The sequence below is a fragment of the Aquila chrysaetos genome, chromosome 11 (assembly GCF_900496995.4).
Source record: "Aquila chrysaetos chrysaetos chromosome 11, bAquChr1.4, whole genome shotgun sequence".
Classification (NCBI taxonomy): domain Eukaryota; kingdom Metazoa; phylum Chordata; class Aves; order Accipitriformes; family Accipitridae; genus Aquila; species Aquila chrysaetos.
The window spans coordinates 14,252,125-14,275,148 of record NC_044014.1 but is presented as its reverse complement, the minus strand read 5'-3'; the positions used below and the strand labels follow the sequence as shown (position 1 = coordinate 14,275,148).

Sequence of the window (23,024 nt, the reverse complement as noted above, 5' to 3'; positions counted from 1 at the left end):
AGGGAGCAGGAGAGACACACACACCCCTCAGCCAGAGTTTCATCCTCTAATTTAGCACTGTACAGAGTAGAACTCTATCCAGCCAGTCTCCAGAAATAAAAATAGACTGAATTTTGTTGCTGGGACAGCCCCCTACACTCACAGATCCAGCAAGGGGCTTTTCTCTGCCTCAGCGCTGTCCCCTGACAGCTGAGCTGCTGAGGAGTCGGGATGTGCCGAAGGAGCCATCACAGCTGCAGGGTCAGCTGAGAGCCCGGGAGAAACTGAACCAGTGTGTTCTGCAAAAATCTGTGGAACAGTTGCTCCAGCGACTTTAGTTTCTTGCCCCCTACACGTATATCTCTCCCCCAGCACTGGACAGCACAGGTCATTTTTATCAGCATCAGTTTGTGCTACTTCGGGAATGCTAAGCATGCCGCTGAATTCTGATTTAAGAATTCATGTTTATTAGAAAATCACATTTCTAGTGAGCTAACAACATATTTCACTAGAGAAGGGGAGTTTTACACCATCCTTTGGAATAGTACTGTATCTCTAAATAAGACTGAAAGAAAGACATTTGGTGTGGTGGAAATTTGGCCAATTTTCAGCAACAGTAATGATAATAGTATTTATATTCTGTTCCTCCTTCTTCCAGCATGAAGGAAAGCTCTTACAGTCTAAGAGGACAGCAACAAACACAGGGCAATAAAACCACAGATTGTTGAAATACAAACACACTCAAAATGAATCAAATTAGGAGTTGCAATTTGAGAGAGAGAGGCATCTCAAGTTGTGATAACAGACTCTTCTGCTGGCAAATCCATAGCACTCCACAGCCAGAATCATCATTAGCATGTTTCTTTACAAAGATCAATTAAACTGGGGCAGAAATTAAAAGATCTTCCCAAGGAAACCCAGTGAAGCAGCGAGAATTGCAAAAGAGACCTTTGATTCACCCTCAATTCACCAGATGAATCAGTTCATGTTGAACAAACACCAAACCACACTGAAGAGATGCAACCAAAAGCTCCCAATCCCTGAAGCCATTTCAGATGGCTCACCAAATCATGCAACAGATTGATCAGATACATTACCAAAGTGCTATGATTAACCTTATTATATGCATTAGTTAATTCATGGCAACTTTGCATAAGCCTTGACCTGCACAAGACAATTTGACTCAGTTTAGCTGCAAAGAAAGCAAGTTTGCTCTACCATGTATTTGAGCAGACTGTGAGTTTGCAGGCAGAGTGAGCACTCCACTACTCATGCACTGTTACTTGTTAAGTTGCAGTAAATTGCCCATGCGATTTAAACTGAGATCAAAGGGAGACCAAATCCCACCCCTGTAATTTAGGCAGTAGCATCTCTTTGCAAGACCAGTGTTGAGCGTGTGGAGTCAAAATCACTATCACAGCTCACTACTCAAGCATGAGGAACCTCAATTCCTCTGCCCAGCAAACCCCCATGGACACAAGCAGGAATCCAGATGCAGCAGAGTTAATTGGCAAGAGTCAATTGGGTATTTTCCTCAGCTGCGCACTCCCACTGCAAGACAACTATCCAATTATTGAAAAATCACCTGGGAGAAAAGACTGCAGAGGGAACAGTTTTGCAATAAATGTTCTTAATTTCAACCCCCTTTGTATAATCTTTAAGTATTACAGTAACAACAAGCTTAGTATTTTATAGCCAGAGTTACACTGCTGAATGTTAGCCTGTCTTTTTCTAAAAAAAGTGACAGCTGTTGGCAATCCCCTCCAACCCAACTCCTCCTGCTAATCCCCATCTGCCAGTGAGGTAACATGGCCTCAGGAAACAGGCGAGTATCTCGGGCATGTTATCATTAAAGCTGTCCCGCCTTACCACTTTACACTTTGTTTCCATGTCTTCATGGGCACAACATCTCTGAGGGGCTGGAGAGGGAGCCGTGCATCAGCTGTTTGACCCAGGTGCTTGTAATTGCATCTGATACAACATGGCTCATTTTACACTGAAAGGTCCCAACTGTGCGACTGCCCAGGAGATGTCTTTTCTTGTCTCCTGAGGTCAGTTGGGAGCCCTGACCCCAGTCCCTCAGGCTAGCAGCTAAAATGATAGGTTATTGCTGAACACATGAAGGAACACAAGAGAGGACTAAGGATGATCCTTGTCCTCGCTTCAGAACATATTCAGGCGGCTGGATCCAGGGTGGAAAACCAGGGTCACGCCTGATACTGGCTGAGACTAGCTGAAGGGATGTTGGGGTGGGCAGCTCAAAAACTCCCAGGAACAGTCCAGTTTCCAACACACAGGTATTCACCACCTCCTGAGAAAACAGTCTCAGACAGGCCTCCCAAAACCCCAAACAAACCCCAAATCCAATCTCTCAGGGCCACTCTTTCCTAATTTCACCACTGATCTGCTCAGCGACAACAGGCAAGTTGTGCCAGGTCTCCCATCTTGCAGGCAAAAAAAACCCTAAGACAGATCTGTACCATTTTCCTTGCAGGGCTGCACAGAGGTTTCACCAGCTGTGTATGAGGTTTTCACAAGTCTCAGAGAAGCAGCTAGCTGGAAGCACAACGCATCACTGCACTCTCACTAGCAGTCAGCCCTGGTTCCTCCCCACCACACAATTTTTTAGCATCTCTACACATGAACCCTTTACACAGAAGCTTTACAACAGAGCTGCCACCGAACAACCATTGCTATCCCAGCACAAACATCTTGCTCCATCCAGAAAGACGGCTTGCAACCTTCTGTTTTTACCTTTAGTAAAGTACATTAAAGACTTGTAAAGATTTCCTTCATTATGCCCCACACTGCTACCTATTGCTGCCACTTTCACAGTAAGCACATGCTCCAAGGTGCTTCTGTAGTTTCACTGACACTTGTGAGATGCACAAAGATACCAAATATAATTTTAACAAGTGGTCTCTGCACATTTTTCATCCACTGAAGAGTGAATTTAAGCCTAAGAAAGGCAAACTTACTGCCAGTTGTTACTTTACTGGCGCTACTGAAACAGGCCGCAAGTCTCTGTGAAAACTACCGCCTTAAAACATAAGGCACTGTGTTCCCCTCTTGGGTCTCACAAAGAAATCAGCCTCTAGACAATCTGAAGGGCAGATGAGTCTCAGACTGCTTTGATAAAGTAAGCTGCAGCCATCCCAAAGCCTTCTGTGGTTGATGAGAGCTCAACATGACCCAGCAACGTGCGCTCACAGCCCACAAAGCCAACTGTATCCTGGGCTGCATCAAAAGAAGCATGGCCAGCAGGTCGAGGGAGGTGATTCTCCCCTTCTACTCCGCTCTCATGAGACCCCAACTGGAGCACTGCATTCAGGTCTGGGGCCCCCAGCATAAGAAGGACATGGACCTGTTGGACCAAGTCCAGAGGAGGGCCATGATAATGATCAGAAGGCTGGAGCACCTCTCCTATGAGGACAAGCTGAGAGAGATGGGGTTGTTCAGCCTGGAGAAGAGAAGGCTCCGGGGAGACCTTAGAGCAGCCTTCCAGTACCTAAAGGGGGCCTACAAGAAAGCTGGAGAGGGACTTTTTACAAGGGCATGAAGTGATAGGACAAGAGGTAATGGCTTTAAACTGAAAGAGGGTAGATTTAGATTAGATGTAAGGAAGAAGTTCATCACTGTGAGGCTGGTGGGGCACTGGAACAGGCTGTGGATGCCCCATCCCTGGAAGTATTCCAGGCCAGGTTGGCTGGGGCTTTGAGCAACCTGGTCTACTGGAAGGTGTCCCTGCCCATGGCAGGGGGGTTGGAACTAGGTGGTCTTTAAGGTCCCTTCTAACCCAAACCATTCTATGATTCTATGATTCTTAGTTTGCTGATAACAAATTAGTCCTACAAGATGTGTCAAAACTGGTACTGAGTGTGCCAGTGAAGACACTGAACAATCTTCGTGTCAGGTCCCGGGAACGTTCCCCAGCAAAGGAGGATGAAAAGACACCAGCCAGGAGGATAGCTGGCCAAACAGCCAGCGTCAAGGACAGCTTTGGACGAGGAACTCAGTACTTTGGAGCAGAGTCAGCACCCAGCTTTGTGAAGTGGACAACGTCAAGCGATGCTGATTTTAATGGCAGCAGATCTATAACTGCACAACTTGGACTCATGGGGATTGAAATCCCAGGGGTTGCTATGGCCTCTTCCTCACCCCAAAGACAAATGCCAAAAACATTAAAAAAAGAGCAGATATGGAAGCTGAAAGGAGAGAGTGTTTGTCTGAAACATCCCAGCATCAGTTTTGGATCATCAGCATCGCAAACCAACCCACAAAGATGCTTGCTGATAATCGCCCCAGCTATCTTCAGCGATACACGTGTGATGTGGCACGTCATTTCTGTGTCTGCCAACACTACAAGCTCCAAATGTGACCCTGGCTCTCTTCCCCAAGCACTGAGAAACTCTTGTTATGTTTGGCTTCCCCCTTGTCCTCCCTTCACAAAAACAGCACGCTTCCACAACGTCAATCTGGAATTATTTACTGTTGTTGAAGCTCAGACTGGAACCACAAGCCACCTCTCCTCTCATCCAAGCGGGACGTGCAGAGGTTGCCCAAACAAGAGGGCTTCACCCAAGCGCTCTAGCAACCCTGCCAAACATCTCATCAGGCAAGTTGCTGCCCGCTAAAATTATGTCCTTCATCTCTCCCGCTCCATCCCCGAGACCTGCTGAAAACTAGTTTATCTGTGCTTTCAGAACATTAAATAGACACCATCTGCTTAAAATTACCCTCATTAAAACTAACGTGGGAACACAATCAGCCACGTTTTCTCTTCTCTGCTTTTGCAAGTGGAGTGTCACTTGCAAGGCTTTGGGACTAGCTCTGAAACTCCCTGAAGGGAAGAAAATGAAATAATGAAAGAACCACAAGTTACTCTCCAACAAGCATCATCCTTCATGCTGACACAGTGCACAGCTCAGGGACAGGGCAGACCCAGGACACTGTCTCCTCCAAATCGCACCTGACTACCTCTGGCAAATCACCCCACTGAGGTCAAACTTATTCCCAGGCAGCTGCATCTGGCCCTGACAACATGGACAAGGCTATACCCAGCAGTGCAAATTAACCCACTACATGCTTGAAGTTGCCCAGACTGAATTGTTGTCAGTGCCTGAACTAAACAGCTCACTTGTACTCAGTCTGCAATGACTGTGAGAAGTGTGGGGCAGGGAAACCTGTTTGCTCTGCACCTTTGAGGGTGGCCTTTTCTACAAGAGGAGGCTAGAGCAGCTCAGTAGAATGAAGGCTAAGAAGAGACACGATCACTCTCTATAAAATAGTGGAGAGAAGCGGGACAGGAGGTCAAACCAAACAGAGTGAAGAGACCCGTTTATGCAAAAGGACAATACTGGTGTGAGAACAAACAGAATGCTTGTGAATAAGAAAAGTCTACACTGGAAGTCAGTAACCATCAGAAGTTTGAAGCTGCCAATCAAGCCAAGCCAACCACCTTGAAGGTTGGGAATTCAACATGCTTGCAGACCATTAATGACCTAGGTCTGTCCCAGGTCTATGTTCTACAGTCCCATGACCCACTCACAGTACTTCGAGCCATAAAAGAAAAATTTTTTTTCCATCAGCTCAAATTATCCACTAGTCTTGTGAAGGCTCTGAGAAGGCACTTCTGCCAGGAGATATATTGTTGCAAACACAATGCTCTCCCTGTCTGATCTGCCTACCTTGCAAAGAGGTGCTGATGCACCGAGTGTTGGGGGATCCTTGGATGGAAGGCATTAGATAAGTACAAAGTCTGAATATATATTAACAGTAGTACCAGACATGCTATCTCTACAAAAATAAATTGCTGCTTGACCCAAGGCTTGGAAGCAGAAAGTGATCTGCCAAGGCCCAGATGTGTGACACTACCCCATAAATGCATGATGGGATCAAAAAAAAAAAGTGTATGGAGCAGTGGAGAGAGCTGGAAGTGATGATGGGAGGCTCACTTCCTCACGGCACGTGCTGTGATTCCTAACATCATCTGGTCAAGACTCAACAGCTCTCACTAATATTAGCAATATGCAGCAAGCCTCAGAAGCCTGAGCTAGTGCCATACAGTTAAGGGGCATCTGGGAAAGCATCAGAAGACCCAGGCTGGGCCAAAATGAAGTTGTATCGATGCTCAGCACTCTTTTTTTAATGAAATTTGTCAATTTTTTTTTGAACCATTTGTACTTTCAGCCTTCGTATCACTTTTCAGCAAGGTGCTGCACAGCTTAATTACATAGCGGAGAAAAAATATTTAATTTTATTCCACCTTGTGCCCAAGAATGTCACAATTCCTGCACCATTGCCAAGAGACTGAACCTGTTCCTCTCCATCATCTCCCTGTGCCTGTATCAGAAGAATTCAGGATCTGCATTCAAACAAGCATCTCTCTCTCCTCTGTTTCTAGACTACTTCAGCTGATTTGGGTTATCATTTCAGACAGGTCTTAGTATGAGAAGGACTGGACTGTTGCCAGCCCAAGAAAGACTGACTAGAGCTGGGGATGGGAGGCTTGCTTTTTTTAAGCAGATAAGCTCCCAGCCAGAAGGTAACTTTATAAATCTTTACTTTCATATCCTTCACAGAGACAGCTGGAAGTTAAGTCTAGAAGCAAAACAAGGAACAATAGTTACAAGAATGTTATAAATGGCTTTATTTCATCTGTGGCAAGTGTTGTTTCTGAAAGCTAAGGAAGTTAATTTATAATGTTAGCAATTTGACAACAAGGCTTTTCAATAGGAACTCAGCTATTGTGTTTTGAAAGGAACAGGAGCTAGCATGGGCAGGGTACTGCCCCTGGCTATGACTTGGCTATTATTTTATCAATTAGCAGCAAGGCTGGGCTGCAAATCCCTTCACCTTGTTTTGCATGCAGGAACACATGAATCCAAGAGTTTGTCTTGACTAAAATCACCGGAAGACGAAGCTTTACAAACCAAGGCATCTTTGCTAAACAGGTACAGAAGCCCCATCTAAGACAAATAGGTTGGAAAGCGTTAGCCGCAACTGCTAGACCCTACACAGGTTTCCCATAAAGCATCCGTAGGCCTTTGATGGACACAGAGACCAGAACACATGCAGCAGTGGGAAGAAAGAGCCTGGGAACTCGGATAAAGCCCCGAAGTGAACGGACATTTGGTGACGACAGCACTGTAAAGTTGGCTTTGGTGCTTGGCTCCTGGTAAAACAATGACATAATGCTGTGTTTACTAGTAGAGAAATCTGAGTGTTGGAAATGGGTCTGTAAAAAAACCACTAACACCGTTTTTTGACAAGCCAACAGATTAACATCTATTGTCACTGGGGCAAGGCCAAACTCGGCTGGAAAAGGTCCAGGAGTTTGATGTCACCAAGAAGCTCACAAGGATGTCAGCTAAAGAGCGTTCCCATGTCATCTCAGCTTTTACTTCTGTGTTACTGCCTAAAGCAAGCTATTAGCCACCATCGCCTTCTGTTTAACCCTTTCTGTCACCACATGCAGTAAAGACAACATGTTGGCCTTTCGGCAATAGTGGTTTGACCCAGATCTGCTACAGCTCATGTTAACCAAATGCAGAAGATTGATAAAGGACCAGGCAGAACAGGGTGCTGGCAGGTAACACATATTTGATCAGGTTTGGATTGTCAGTCCTGTGCTAGCACTAACTAAAGTCTCTACCTCTCTACAAATAGAAACAGTGGGCATCATTTCTTCATCTGACTTCTTAGGATATTTTCAAGTCCCCTGTGATCCAAACCATGGGGCCAGGTGCACCCTCACCCTGGTCTGAGCCAAACTCTTTATCATAACCAGGCCAACATCTCTCACACACAGCAAGACAACAGCCGAGAAGTTTCAGTGCCTCACAAACAAGATCCCAACACAAGGGCACCTGGATTCCCATAAATGCCAGTGCCTGGTAGAGAATGATCTCACTCTACTTATCAGATGAGTTAGAGTCCTGATGGCTTAGTATCACTATATGACAACATGGTGGGCAAAGCCCCACAAAGCCCTCAGCACACGGGGAAAGCTTTATGTCACATCTCCTCAGGTGTAAAGGCTGCAATAAGCATATCAGTGCTGTACTCTGTCCTTCTACAGACACTCAAAACCCAGCGGAAGGCCCTGGTGATTGCCCACAAGATGCACTCCAGTCCAGCCCTGCTACATTTGGAAGGTCACCTAGAACTCCAGAATTAAGACAATGGAAAGTAACCCCATGCTGTGGGCAAGGTTAGAGCTTGTCAGAAGAAGGGGAAAAAAATGAAAGAATAAAAGAGTATTCTTAGGGTCTGGCCAGGACTGTGGCATCAGCTCCAATGGGACCTAAAGATCCTTTGCAAACCTCTGCTTTCCACCCCACTTCTGTGACCATGCCTTCTTCTTGCTCAAATGCAGAGCAACACAGAAGTTAAAACAAAAGCAAAACACATGCATGCACACAGAGATGAAGCCTCGCATCAAAACCCCAATTCCTACCAAACACCTGCACGCTCCCCCAACACAAGAAAAGAAGAATTATGTAAAACAGTAATCCCAATGTTCATCCTGGCCAACACCACGGCACACAGTGTTGCTCTCAGCTGAAAGGACCAGTAGAAAACCCAGCACTGCCATAGCCAAGCAATTTGGCCAACACCTTCAGCAGTGAGGCCAAGGGTCTGCGCAGCAATGCCTTGCTCCCATCCCCAGGCTGTACGTCCTCAGATCCCGCTCACTTGGGCCAGAGCCTCAGTTCTTGCAAAAAAAGAGACTCCCTCCAAGATGGTGGTGCCTCTCACACACCAGTACACACTGCCACTAGCAAATTGCCATTGCTACACAAAAAGCCAGTGGTCCTTATGCCAGAAGGACAGAGGGAGGATTTAAGACAGACTGATAGATTCTCCTGCCCAGATCATGACTACTGCAATCTCCAAGGGTTGTTACTCATGACAAATTAACTTAAAATATTTTTAGTTTAAACCAAACTATTTATATTTATCTTTACAAATTGGTGATGTCTGTATTAAAGGATGAAATGCAAGCTACAGCTGCCCAGCTCAGAAACAGGTGGAAAGCTGCTTCCTCAAAACAGTTCACAGTTTTGACATAGACTGTTACAATCTCAAAGACAGCAGCAAACAATTAAACAGAAAATCTCTTCTTGAGCAGTAACAGCCGGAAGACTCTTCTGTATGCCTCAAGCGAGAGTATTTCAGAGGCTGGCTACTGCACTAGATTCCCTTTGAGTAAAACATCCTGTGTTGTCTTTATAAAACACCTTTTGCTGAAGCATTAAAGGAAAACTTACCTGGATTCAGGGAAAGGAAAGAACTTGCTAAGGATGTCCAGGGCTTGTAAAATGCAGAAGATACAGGATTGCTACCCCTTGGCATGTGGAAAACCAGCATGGATGTTCCTCTAGAATCAGTCACTTTTTATTCTTCTCTACTTCAGCCAACAGCTCTAATCTCTTGTTATTAACAGAAAATAAGCAGCCCATGTGTTAATAAAAAGAGATATTAGCACCGATGCTGGTTCAGGGATTCTGACAGTTTCACCTGATATAGATACATTTATAAAACACACACACAGAGCTTCCCTCCTGTTCCTGGCTTTCCTCTGTCCCATCCCAGAAGCCAGCTCCTGAGCCTGTTTTAATCCCACTTAGGAAAATGCTGAACTCCAGAGTTTCTTCCTGTGACATGTGTGGGAGATGGGAGGAGGGAGATGCACTTAATCTGCTCTCCGTGGCTTTCTTCCAGGAAAATACTTCACATATCCTTGTTTGTTTGTTTTGTAAATTCTAAGTGATTTTAATGGCAGTGAAAGTTGCTGGAGTGACAGCCCTGGGAAACTGCAGGCCTCCCACTTATGCACTAGCAGGGGCTGTGCCAGCTGCCCTGCTTCTGTTGAAGACCAGGAGCTGAGCTGCCTCTTGTAGCATCTATCCCACAAATAACTGTCCTTCAGTTCAGGCTGCTTGAGATGAGGCAGGTGTCAGACAGTGCCAAATTTTCAGGCAAAGGAAATATACTGAGTTCAGAGACAATACAGCAAAGCACTCGCAGGGCAGGGGAATGGAAAAACGTTTAAAATTGATTTTCAGAGTATTTTGCTTGCGGTCACAGGGGTCTGCTGTGGGCTTGCACCTGCTGGAGAAGGGAAAATCAGGAATAACATTCTACCCACAAAAAATACATGCATGGGTTAATTTATAAATAATAACAGAACAGCCTGAGCCAAAGAATAGGAAAACCTCATGGCATGCTGAGGGAGCAATTAGAAATCTCATCTTCAGAGTCAGGAAAACGGTAATTCAGACGCTCACTGTTGCATCAAACCCCCGCGGGTACAAGAATGTCTGGCAAGAAGGTTTCACCTCTGCCGGTGAGCTTTCCTGACAGGGAATATAGAGACACTAGAGAAAGATCAGACAGCAGCAGTTAATAGCCTACTGCCAAGGGCCTTGCTCCCAGAAAGACCATACTCCATGCTTCACCTCAAATACCTCCACAGACCCTGGGACTCCAAGATAGGACGGAATGCCCTAGAGGAACAGGCTCACAGCCGGCAAGCATGGCTGGCATCCTAAATGCACGTTTCCTCAGAGGGGAACGTAGATTTTCTATCATTGCATTCATTACCACGTCTGCTGAACACTCTTAGGGAAGCAATGGTCTGACTCTCATTTCTGGACAACAACATGACCTTGCCATTCTGCAACCGCTTCTCCCAGGGGCGGACCTGCTGATAGAGGAATATGACCCAAACTCGGGAGTTTCAAAGCCTATACTAGCAGTCAGCCCTTAGGTAATACACACATCTTTACACTTTATAAAAGGTGAGTAAATCCTGTTGGCTTTGTAGCAGAGCACACCGAGATCCAGAGAGGTTAAACAAATGATCCAAGGCCACACCACCAGTAAAGAGGACATGCAAGCTCTTCTACCACGCTACACAATGTCTTGTGTGTATCACACTGGACATTAGTTCAAACCTTTCTGGATGATTTAGGAACTTTATACATTAAAGTTTGCATTTATAGGCATGTCCCGGACAGGGGAGAACCATGCTTCCAGTATTGCAGGGGCAGCTATGGAAGACTTCTGTAAAGGAGACAGAATGGCAGTGTGGAGCTCCTGTTTAAACACAGCAATGGTTAGTAGAGGTTCAGCATGTTTTTCCCTATGAACATAGTCAGGGATGTTTTCCTCGCAAACAAGTTTGCATCAAGCTTTTAAAAACATGCTGCTGACTGCTGAGAGCATAGGAGCCTAGTGCATCAATGTGTTTAGCTAGCATGGTTTACAGGAAAAATAAAACACACCCCATCAATCAGAGAAACAGTGCCAGCAACATACCAAAACATAATTATTACTAGTTAGGTTTCAAACACAGTATGTATGGGACCACAAACATGTTTATAGACACTTGAAGTCTACGAATATTTTATTCCATCCAACGAGTCAACCATCACAAACTAAAGAAGTTGCATTATAATAATGAATGTTAGTATACAGCATTACAGCCTTATTGTGAAGCCATGGTACACCCAGATCCTGTGCTAGAGTAGTCAGTGACTATTAAGACCAATTAAGAATACACTGCAGCAGACTAGTGCAACACATGAAATTCTGATGAAAACACAGATTTGGGGGATGTGTATTCTGCCCACAAAAGCAGAATGCTCCCAGTCTAAGGACTTGGTTAGTTACCTACACATTGAGCTCCTCTTCCAAAAACTGGAATAAGGAGAGCTTTGCCGAAATCAATAGCTCATTAATCAAGAAGAATATCTTTACGATTGTCACAAAGGTCACCCTAAGCATGACAGCACCAGTTAACACCACCACATTCAAGCACTTAAAGGTACTACAACGAATAGAATATTTCTCTGCTCTACCTTCACCCCAGGGCAATTTAAAGTATTATTACATTATCCTGCTTCTTGCCAATTCTTTGCAATGATGCCTAAATGACCACCAGACAGTAGCCTGGGTTACCATTATGTTGAGAGGATTACCTGCTCAGCTAGTTGATATTGTCTCACTGCCCCCACCTGCCTGTATCTGTGTGTCATCGCTTGTCTTAACAGCCCAGCAGAGAGACCATCTTTCAGGTCTGTCTGCACATGTTTTAGTGCAAAAGCATCCTTGCTTTCTAATAAAGGCTCTTAAGCATTCCAAAAAACCCCATATTTATAAATACGAGTATACCATATTACTGCCATTTAGTGAATGTGAGTTTGAAAGACTGACTAGATTATTATTATATATTCACCTAGAAGGTGGTGCAAAGACTAGGTGAGCAAGCTAATGTCGGAAGGTTCCAACTAGGTTGCAAGATGTTCCACTCTAAAATCCTTTCAGGTGAAGAAATCCACCTGGTTTCCTTTTGCCTCCCTCCCCCCGCCCCCCCCAAATGTGATTATGTCCCTGCCTAGAAGATGATAACAGAGATATCCTGGAGACTGTATTTTTGCTTTTATAGTAAAGACAGACAAAGGGAGATGCACTATATTAAAAAACATAGTAATTACAAACTTCGCAGTAAAACTTTCAGTAAAGACTCTCTCTAGAGGTGTGAGCCAAGGCGCAGGGAAGTTACTGGGAGTTTTTTTTCCGTTGACTTGACTGTATTTGGTTTTGACACTACCTGATTAAGCAGCAGACACCACCAATTTCAAACAGTATGCTACTGTGCAGCTCTCTGCCTTCTTCATGTAATATTTACACGGCACGCTCCAGGCGAGAAGGTGTCAGCTCTAGCTACAAGAAAGCACTCAGCTTCACAATGCCAAATGATGCACAGTGCTGTCAGCCCCCTCTAATGATCCTGCTCTTCTCCGTGGTTACTGGGGACCAGTTCCCTTTGCATGAGCAGGCACGGATTAAGAGGATACGGCATGAAAAAGGAAGATCAAAAAAAAAAAAAAAAAAAAAGAAAATCATCTCACATTAGAAGGCCCAGCTGTTTCCTCCCAAATGACTAAATTAGAGAGCTTGTACGTCACCTCCTGCCTCAGGTAGGGTCACATTGAATCCCTCTTCCTGTTTAATCCATATAAAATGGGAAATGGGTTTTGAGGAAGACAATGACAGAATACAAGAGTAGTATTTTTTCAGGCTGTGTACTTTCATCAGATAAATTGCAAGACTGCTTTGGAAGCCAAAGAAAAACTAAAAAACCCAACAGGACACGGAAACGAAAACCTCTGCTGTTAGGGAAGAATTTCACTTCAACAAGCAACATTTCCATCAAGAACTGGTTGCAGTGACAGGGAAAAGAGAAGTCCTCTGAGCACTAGTGGGTGCAGACAGCTTTGGACTAGCAAGGTTTGATCTCTCCCTCCTGCTACCCCTGCTCCTCTGGCCATGTGGGAGCAAGGGCAAAGACTTGGACCAACCTGCAGAGAACTGTCTATCCACAGCTTCCAGATATTTCAGAAATATTGCCTTCTTTTCTTCCTGACATCTTTCATCAGACATTAAAAAACAATGAAGATTTTGTAGTCTGCAAAATCTTAAAATTTGCATCTAAAACAGGCAGAGTGGTGGAAATTATCATTAAAGACATATGTCTACCCCAGCAGGGTTGTGGTCTACATACAGAGAAAGCCACTGCAAGGGAGAGGGAATGTTTTACCCCAATCTGCTTTCTCCTGAGCACTCCTCTGCCCTGCATACAGGGGATCACAGACATCTTTGACATAACCCTTGCCAATGCACGGAAGTTCAGTTCTGAGGAACGATGAAGTCACGGAGCAGCCTGCTAATTTTCTGGCTCCTTCCCAGCACCCGAGGCAAAGATAATAGTAATAATACTAATACTAATAATAATAATTCAGACCAGTGAGTCAAGCTGGATCATGGCCCCTGGAAGGAAAGCCACACAGGGTATCTTGATGAGGGGAAGGGGAGAGCAGAAAATGGATCATAAGTTCTAAAAAGGTACTCCAGCTGCTCATCTAAACACTGCCTTCAGGTCCCTCACCGAGCTGCACCCACAGGCCACCGGCCACGTGAGCTCCAGGTATGTCACATCCTGTTCACTCTGGAAGAGATGTGGCTCACGGTCTCCAGCTCTGCTAATTAAAAGGGTCAAAAAAAGCCAGACTGAGCCTTTCTTAACCCATGAGCTGCTGGTACTCCTAGGACAAGTGGCATGTGGAGATCCTCGACTCAGACCTGCAGGCAGGGCCACACTGGACAACCCATTTGATGACCCAAGCAGGGGGAATCCAGCTCCTTCTCCCACGGTAGCAATGAGGGACCAACACAGGAACAAAGATCCTTGCCACTAAACCCATGACATGTTCAGATCCTCCTCGTCAGTGCTGGCCTTTGTATAACCAGCAGCTCGCAACAAAGAGAAATAAAGCCATGAAGATGTCTTATCGCATCTGAGTCACTCTTGAACCTAAGTGGTAATCAGGAGCAGCTAAGACACAAGGAACAGAGCTTGACCCTAGCAGTACAAGTTTTTTCTTCAAAGCTGACAATTCACAACAGGGCACTTGTGACAAGCACACTTAGGTTGTCCTGGGAGCAGAGCTGAAACCCAACACAGCAGGACTCAATCCCTTACAATTCAGCAATGCCAGTGCCCCAAGATGGTTAGCAACCATATCCATGCAGCAGAGAGATTCCTACAAGAGCATCTCGACACATTCAGAGATGGCATTAGAAAACAATTACCCTGGGAAGGAATTGGGACAGTATGCAGGCATCTCAGATGACTAAAATCTGCAATGCACCTCACTCTTAACTGGAAAGAGACAGGGCAGTCACTTGTAAAGCAACAGCTTTTTACCTTCCCTCCATGCTGTACAAAGCTGAAAAACACACAAAGCCCGACTGCAACAGGAGTAGAGTAGTGCTGGAAGAGGAAATCCATACTGATGTATCCATCCCTGCCCTTGGGATAACACAGGCACACTTAGAGACCTCAAAAATGACCTCAAGCATATAAACATCTAGTGAGATAATCCCCATCAGCAACTACTCAGTCCTCTGCAGAAGCACAAGTGGTGAGGGAGGAGGGTGGGGGATCCCATTCATTTGGCTTCTAATGAATGTTTGCCATCACCCAGGTCCTGCGAAGCTGTGAACTGGTCAAGGTGCCCCCTCTCACCTCCCTGAGAGAAGGATCAAGCACATCTGGTAGGCAGAGGCTCCCTGCAGGGCTTCTAAAGGAGTCAGACATTTGGGTAAAGGGTAAGCTGACTAAAGATAACCTGGAAACAGAGAGAGGGAAGTGGAGGATGTCTTGTTTAAGCTACTCGATAGATGGTTAAAGGAGGCAAGCATCAACAGTGGGTCTTTTTAAATAGAGAATGCACTTCTGGTTTGGAATCATTTCACGTTTAATTCAGACAATCACAATTTCAGACTAAAAGCTAGAGAAGCTACCCCATAAACAGATCACACTTCAACAACTGAGAGAAGAGACTTTCGGACTGTTTAAAACTTAGCAGGGGCCGGAAAAGGGATTTGCATTTTGTTACCATCTTTTTCTCTTCAGAATGATTAACTGACACCTTCAACCATTAACTGCAACGTCCTGATGCACCCAGCTTCACCACAGCATTGCTCAGCCAATGCATGACCCCTGTTGCACCAAGGGTCTTCCCAACAAACCCAGACTTGACCTTCCTGACATTGTTCTTGTGAAAAGAAAAGGGAAGGGGGAAGCAAGGAGATTGAACATTTTTTAAGTATTATCAAGCACAAACCAATTTTTAAAAGACCGTCAGTATGGAGAAAGAATAGGAAATTAATTTGGAAAGTCAAGAGCTGTAAGAGCAGCAGTAGCTTATATTAGGGATATACCATACAAGAGGCATGTGGTTATTTATCCAACCTTCCATTTATCCTTTCACATGCTGCCATCCAGGGCCCCCAGCCAACCAGGTGTCGTTGTGCTACCCAGTTGCTGACAGGGATGCAGAGGGAGGGATTGCAGATTCCTTCCCTAGTAGTGATTTCCAAGCGGGGAGAGGGCTGGCTGGGTTCCTATCAAATAGCACTGGATCCAAGACTTTAACTTCTTCCCATGTGCAGGGCCCTAGAAATCTTCCAGTGAGGTATTAATCTCTTCAGCAGTTTCACGCACAGGGATCATAGCAGAGGATATGCAAAGCCACCTTCTTTCCTTGACTTTCTTGAGTCAAGGACACAAAAGCTATGCTCGTATCATGAAAGACATCTGCTCCAGGGGATGATTCCTGGCATCTAGGCCAAGCAGTGCAGGGGCTTACGTGCTACTCGCATTTAGCCCTCTCCACACGCCCACAATGCCTAAGACTTGCCTTCATCTCTCCAGGCTCCACATTGGCCCTGAAAGATCACAATTAAAAGGAAAGGGAGTCACGTTAAAATGCCTGCAATACCTATGCCACCATCCACCAGAGAAACACATCATTAATCTGATGCCACGGTATGTGTCGCATGACCTTAAGGCATGGCATGAAGGTGTTTACGGATGTCGGAAGCAGAAAGGCTTTTTTGATATTACAGAGCCACGTAAGGCAGAGAGCACCACGCTTTGCACTCTCCGAACTATCCACAGGCAATGGAGAGAACTAAATCCTAAGTCACGCTTATATTCATTTTAGAAGAAAACAGTTGTTTCGTGTTAAAAAAGAGCACAGAACCAAACTAACAGAGATGAACGGATCAGACCCAGGGAATTAAATTCTTTGACAGTGCAGATTCACCCTGAGTGAGTTTCTCCAGCCAAAGCCAGATGAAAGGCTGCAGCACACGCATATGCTGCAAACTGCAACCTAGGAAATGAAAAAGAGTCCAAGACTTTTGGACCTGTGGGCTAATTCACTCATCTAAAAGAAAGAGAGTCACAAGGACATGGATGACTATTATTCTAACTGAATTACTCCAATGCTTGTTTGTGAACTGAGACCCTATTGTGCTGAATACTGTACAGCCAGAGACCGAGAGTCAGTGGGACAAAAGGCAAACACAACACTGGTCACCCAACAAACCATTTAGTTTGTGATTTTTTTTGGCCAAGAGCTGGACTCACTGGAACGTGGAACTGCTGTGCAGAAGACAATATTAGAAAAGGTGTAGAGAGAAGGATGAAGGGGAAGAAATAGATTTGCCACCAGAAGCATTAAAGAGAGCTCCTTGGAACAGTTTATTAAAGTGCAATCACAATGATCGTCAAGGAAATACAGATGTGTTTCTGCAGGAAAAGATAGGAAATATTTTCTTTCAAAAATGTAAATACAGGATTTAAATCCTTGTTTTCTGGTTAATTTCCAACAAATAAATTAACAACGCCAATTTCTCTTGGCGATTAGGAAGGTATTGTTACCAGTTCTTTTGTATATCTTCATGCTTGGCAGACGTACTTCTCTGATGCTGAATAGTGGCCACCTTTCAGGTGAGATAACAGCCTGCAGTGGTGTCAGCCACAATTCACAGTGGCAGCTTGCAAAAGCTGAAGAAATCTTTCCCACCTGGAAGCAGTGAATGAGTAATAGACTGAATGCATAGGTCCAGCTGGCAACCTGAGAGGACACGAGACCTAAAACTTCCACTCCTATGAAGTGGGCACAAGATGCTTAATTCCATGGTAGATGGAATTCTTCAGCTTTACATCTACAAATCAGCATCTCTCAGCAACATAGTGCCCTCTAGCCTTAAGCTGAGTTATGGTTTAAGCCTTTGAGGAAAAAGCTCAGAGATATGAAATACTAATACAAAGCATCACATCCAATCTTTGGCCTTATCTTTCAGGCAGCCCATTCAAATGCTGACCAGCTCTGAAGAAATCTGGCAAATACGCAATGCCAGGAAACACAGTATACTCAGAATGATTTCACACCAGATGCAACACCCCCTCAGGCTTTCCCTTACCAAAGCTGGATGATTTAGCTTCTCTATACACAGAATCCAACCTTCTGTATATTAAAACACAGGTTGTGTTTTGAGGAAAGAGTTAAAGGATTTGGTGCAACTAAAACCCAGAAACAGCCAGAGAGGGAAAAAAAACATGCCTTCTCTAGTTATGTGCATGGGTGAAAGCTACTCCACTGTACGCTGCAAACTCCTGTGGGCAAAGACACTTCCATATGACACCCTGCAATACTGGAGTCTGGGAAGGTTGTTAAAAATCCTCCTCTGATGCTGCGCTATTGGCATTAAGGTGTGAAAGGAGGAAGGCGAAAGAGAGATGAAAGAGATCCCAAACGCTGAGCCTGCCTTGATAACCATGCAAACCGGTTCCCCCCTCAGAAAAAGGTCTTAATGTAACTTATGGGAGAAAACGAGTAAAGATGCATTCAGCACCTCCGGCTCGCTGACCCCACAAGCGGCAGAGGTTCGCTCCGCTCCGCCCCGGGCACTCTGTAGTGCCGTGGCCAGGATGGAGACAAACCGGGGAGCAGAGAGACCTGTCCCATCCCGCGCTGGATCTTGCTGAGCAAGAAGGGGCGATCCCCCTTCAGAAGGAAAGGACGCTTCAAAACGATAACATTAAAAAAAAAGCCAGGGATGAAAAAGGGCGGGGGAAAAGAGCTGCATTTCCACAGCACGCTACCTCTCCGCACGCCGTGCGGGTCCCCGCCGCCCCCGGCCGCCCGGAGCCCCGCGGCCGCCTCACCTGCGTCCCCGCAGGGGCACCGGGGGAGGGAGGGCGGGCGCGCCGGCCGGCAGGGCTGCCCGGGGGCGGGGGCCCTGCCCAAGGTCAGGCGGGGGACGGCTCCGCGCTCCGGGCACCGCGCTCCGGGCACCGCACCGCACCCCTCCCGTCCCGTCCCGTCCCGCCGCCCGCACACGTGCGCCGCCCCCCCCCGCAGGCAGGCAGCCCGGCAGCACGGCCGGCGGCGGACGGGGGGGGGGGCTCGGCCGGGCCCCGCCGCCACTCACGTAGTGCTTCGAGGGGTTCCTCCGCTTCTCCACGTCCACCACGTTGGCGTCCAGCACGCTGTAGGACAGCATCTTCGCGCACCCCGCGGCGGCGCTCCGCCGCTCCCTCCCGGCGCCGGCAGCACCCTCCGCCGCGCTGCCCGCCGCGGCGATGCCGGCCGGCGCGGCGGGCGGGCGGGAGGCAGGCGGGCGGGGAGGGAGTGGAGGGAGGGAGGGAGGATGCCCCGGTGCCGGCTCCGCCCCGTGCCGTGGCAGCGGCTCCCCTCTCGCGGCGGCGGCCCGGCTCCGCGCCCTCCCCGCTGCCTCAGGCTGCGCGGCCAGGGCGGCGGGAGGAGCAGGGCCCGGCCGCCGGCCCCGCCCCCGGGCGGCCCCGGGGGGCGCCGGCGGGACGGGACGGGACGGGACGGGACGGGACGGGACGGGAGGCGACGTGAGGGGTCGGCAGCCACCGGGAGCCACCGCCCCCGCGCGGCGGGGGGCGCGGCCTGCCCTGAGATGGCGGCCGCCCGCCGCTTCCCTCCGGGCGCCCCCTCACACCCCGCGGGGCGGTGGCGACGACCCGGGGGGAGCTCTCCCTCCCGCCCCCAAACCCGGGCGGGCCCCCGCTCGGCCCGGGGCTGCTGAGACACCCCGGCCCGGCCTCGAGGAGAGCCCAGGGGAAGGTACCGCCCGGGGCGGAGGAAGGGCGGGATGCCTCCAGGGCCCGCCATCCCTGCCGAAAGTGTCCGAAATACCCTCCCCGAGCGGCCGGCCAAGGTCAGGCCGGCAACCTGCGAGCGAGCGGGGCCGAGCCCGCAGCCCAGCAGGCTCCAGCTGGGAGCTCCAGGCCGGCTGCCGCCTGCGGAGGTCCACGCTGCCCTGGCCCGCGGGGCCGCAGAAGGATGAAAGCTGGAGGAAGGTCGCTCAGGCTCTCCGTCGTGTGGGCTTTTAGAGCGACAAACCTGTAGATAAACCATAGATAAATGAGCATCGCCTTCCCCAGTCACACTTGGAGAAGAGCTTGCCCTAGAAATTTAAGGATGGGGTTTTTTTCAATAATGCGTCATTACTTTGTATATGATTATTTGAAAGTCGCATCAGAAATGGGAACTTACGTGTGATCTTCCAGCCTGCAGCTTGTTGTCATGACATTCATTAGCTGTCCACCAAATTAACTGAAGTCACTAAGATCTCTCATTCCTCTGAAGGCCTTCCTCTCTCATTCCTTTGAAGCCTCTTCAACAGCAGCCCATGCAGATTTTCCAGCAAGCTTCCAGAGTGCTGCTGACAGCTCCAGACCTGCAAGCCTAGGAGCGCAGAAAGGTCCCAGCTCCTGGCAAAAAAAGCCCCATATTTACAGGGAGAAAGGTCAATCTCAATGTGATTTCATTATATGTGCTATAGGCACAGTTTCTCAATCACAACAGTTACAAGCGTTATTAGCCCTGCAACGACAATCATGGGAGAGACACTGGAGTCACAAAGCCTTAGATACTTGAGCCTGAAGGCTGACGTTTGAAAGTCGTTGGTTTCAAATCATAGCTGGTTTCCATGAGCAGCTGAAAAAAAGAAGGAAAACCAGGAGCGGCACCATCAGCACACAGCTACCGACTGCTGCCAGGTGGGAACCAGGTACCTGCTGCATAATGCCAGGGAAAGATGCGCTGAGCCAGCCCTCTCCTCTCTCCTCAGCTACTACACACAGTTTACCAAAACTAGTGAACTGACATAAAATGCTGAAATCCCAGCACCCCACCCTAGGATGTGAACAGGTGTACATGAGACCAACTTTTGGTAGCGGGGAGGGCAGCAGGGGGGAAAAGCTGATGTGCCCACCTCTGTTGTCACTTTTCAGGCTTGTCTTTTCTCCTTCAGAGCACTCTCCTCTTCCTTGAGGGACTTCCCACCTCTAATCCTCATGCGTGATACAAAGCAGCAGAGCAATTATTTATATGAGAAACCTTTACTGTTTAGACTGGCCAAGTCCCTGGTGTGCAGAGCAAAGAAAGAAGATTCCTCCTTGAAAATATAAACATTCAAAAAACCCATTGATAAAAATATGCCTGCCGTGGCCAGTCTTTTGGGTCTTGGATGCCTCTTCCCTGTGAGCCGTTACCAATATACAGCACACATTCCATCCCCTTCTCCTATCACCCTGTCCAAAAAAGAATAAAGGGTCCCCCCCATTGTTAAAAACACTCAGGGTTTGTTTTAAATCAGCTTTCAAAACATGTCATTGTGAGGGAAAGAGACAAAATACATCATTCTCCAAACACTCTGCCCCATCCTTCCTGACATTCTTACTAATTGGCATCTTTTTACTGGTATTCTTCTCACCGGCTCTTGTAAGGAAGGAGCTGCTATTTTCAGTCAAACCTTGAGACCGGTGCTTTGGGGTTTGTGCTCCCTTGGTGTCTACCCCATACTTTCACGGCATCTGGGCCACGGTTCACCTTTCCTCTATTCCAGACAACTTGATTCTCCACCGTTCTAGACAACCTTCTCCAGCTGCAAAGCATACCCAGCCCTTGTACAGCTCTGGCTCCCCTCCTCCTCCATCATCTGACGGTTTTGTGCTCACCGCCACCTTCTGCTCTCCTTGTTTCTTTGCTGCATCCGTCCATCTACATAGGAAAAATGTATGTTGCTAGGGGCATGGATTGTTCTTTTAAAATATGTACAACACCCAGTCTAGTGGGAGTCCAATCCCAGACTATTGCAAGACTGGCAGAAAAATAACTGAAACCCCTTATTAAGCTGCAGGCTTGGGAAAATCTGCTCCCCTCTTAGGCAGCAGCTGGGATAATGAAGCTCACAGTGCTTCCCAGCCTTGTGCTGGAGAGCCAGGCTCCGGCTGTTGGGACTGAACGAAAGAAAGACTTGAGTATGCAGCGAAGAGCACAGCAGGCTTGTTGGATGACTGACCCCACGTGCAGAAGAGCCTGTACCTGACTAGGACCATGAACACAGAGGCCGAGGCACTGCGAATTTGTTGGAAAATAACTAACTCTAGGGATTTTAATCCTAAATCTCCTAGTATTTATATTTTTTTTCTTAAAGTCTCCATTACTGAAGTCCTATCATTACATGGGAATATCACTGCTATTATTAACTATTTTAATATATATATTAATATCAATATTAACAGCTGATTTAATAATTCACCTTTACGGACTCGTGCTTCCAGTAAAATTCACCTGAGGAACACCTGGGGAAATTCACACGTCTGAAGACTGAGCTAAACCAGCTATTTTAAAAGCTTTTTTTCTACTCACTTGCTAGGTGAGTATTTGGGCAAAGAATTTTTTTTTTCTTTTTTTTTTGACCAAACAGGTAATCATATTAGCCTCACAGATCTAATACAGCTACAGCCCGGCAAGACTCTGCTCCAATTACAGCAAAAGCTGATGCGTGACAGAATGTGTGTGTGACGGTCTCAGAGCTGGAGCATGACTTGAGTTTTCATATTTCAAGAGGACTTTGTCATGCTGGCGTTTTTTTTTGTAAATAAGCATTTGAGTTGTAAATTGAAAACACTTGGATCATGAAATCAGTGAGAAAATAAAACAAGGGACAGACTTTTCTGTGCTCCATTAGGGCCATTTCTGATGCCTCTTATTAATTCGTGGCACATCACCGTAGACAAGTAAACCCCCCTGAATATTAACCATACTATGGCCTAACAATCCTGTCCATAGTGGCTCGAGTTGCTGTTAAAGATGACTTTTCTTTCTTTCTTGTTTTTGCTCTTCTGTTTGCCAGGGCTAGGCACCGTGTTTTCCTGTCCCACTAGCTAGGAGAGGTTCTAACGGTGCTCAGCACCCTGGGGGGAAGCAAAGTGCTCAGCCCCTTGGGGGAAGGGGAGCGTTTCAGTGCTGTGCATGACAGATTAGCCACACAGCTCATTACTGGCAACTAGGGTTGCATGCATAATGTGCTAGACATGGTACTAGAGATGTGCCCCTTAGGGTTTTTTTGGCTCTGATGTGCAACAGCACAACACAGAGCCTTTGTTACACTCCCATCTCAGCTTCTGTACTTACAAAACCCCAGCTTCTTAAAAGGGCTGCTTTCCATACAGTCCATCCACTTCAGGTTTTCAACATACACGTCTTTTGATAGGAGCAACAAGAATAGTAGAGCCTGTCTGGCATTCAAATCTTAAACTCTGAAACACAAAGCACGATGCAATCTTTTTTTCCTGTTTT

The 23,024-nt window shown here is 47.0% G+C and overlaps 2 protein-coding genes across 5 annotated transcripts in view; both read right to left on the bottom strand.

The window, feature by feature from the left end:
* The window catches only part of SH3PXD2A (SH3 and PX domains 2A), a 269,014-nt gene extending 250,000 nt beyond the window's left edge, over window positions 1-19,014 (bottom strand). For all 3 annotated transcript variants that reach the window (XM_030030152.1, XM_030030155.1, XM_030030154.1), the window contains exon 1: window positions 18,838-19,014. In XM_030030152.1, coding sequence (XP_029886012.1) covers window positions 18,838-18,909 — 72 coding nt within the window. In that variant the 5' untranslated portion in view covers window positions 18,910-19,014. The remainder of the gene's footprint in view (window positions 1-18,837) is intronic.
* A 2,340-nt stretch (window positions 19,015-21,354) lies between these two features.
* STN1 (STN1 subunit of CST complex) overlaps window positions 21,355-23,024 on the bottom strand; it is a 57,390-nt gene continuing 55,720 nt past the window's right edge. For both annotated transcript variants that reach the window (XR_005933501.1, XR_005933502.1), the window contains exons 14-15: window positions 22,860-22,984; window positions 21,355-21,440 (exon numbers count right to left, since the gene is read on the bottom strand). The gene's annotated coding sequence lies outside the window, so the exon portion shown is untranslated. The remainder of the gene's footprint in view (window positions 21,441-22,859; window positions 22,985-23,024) is intronic.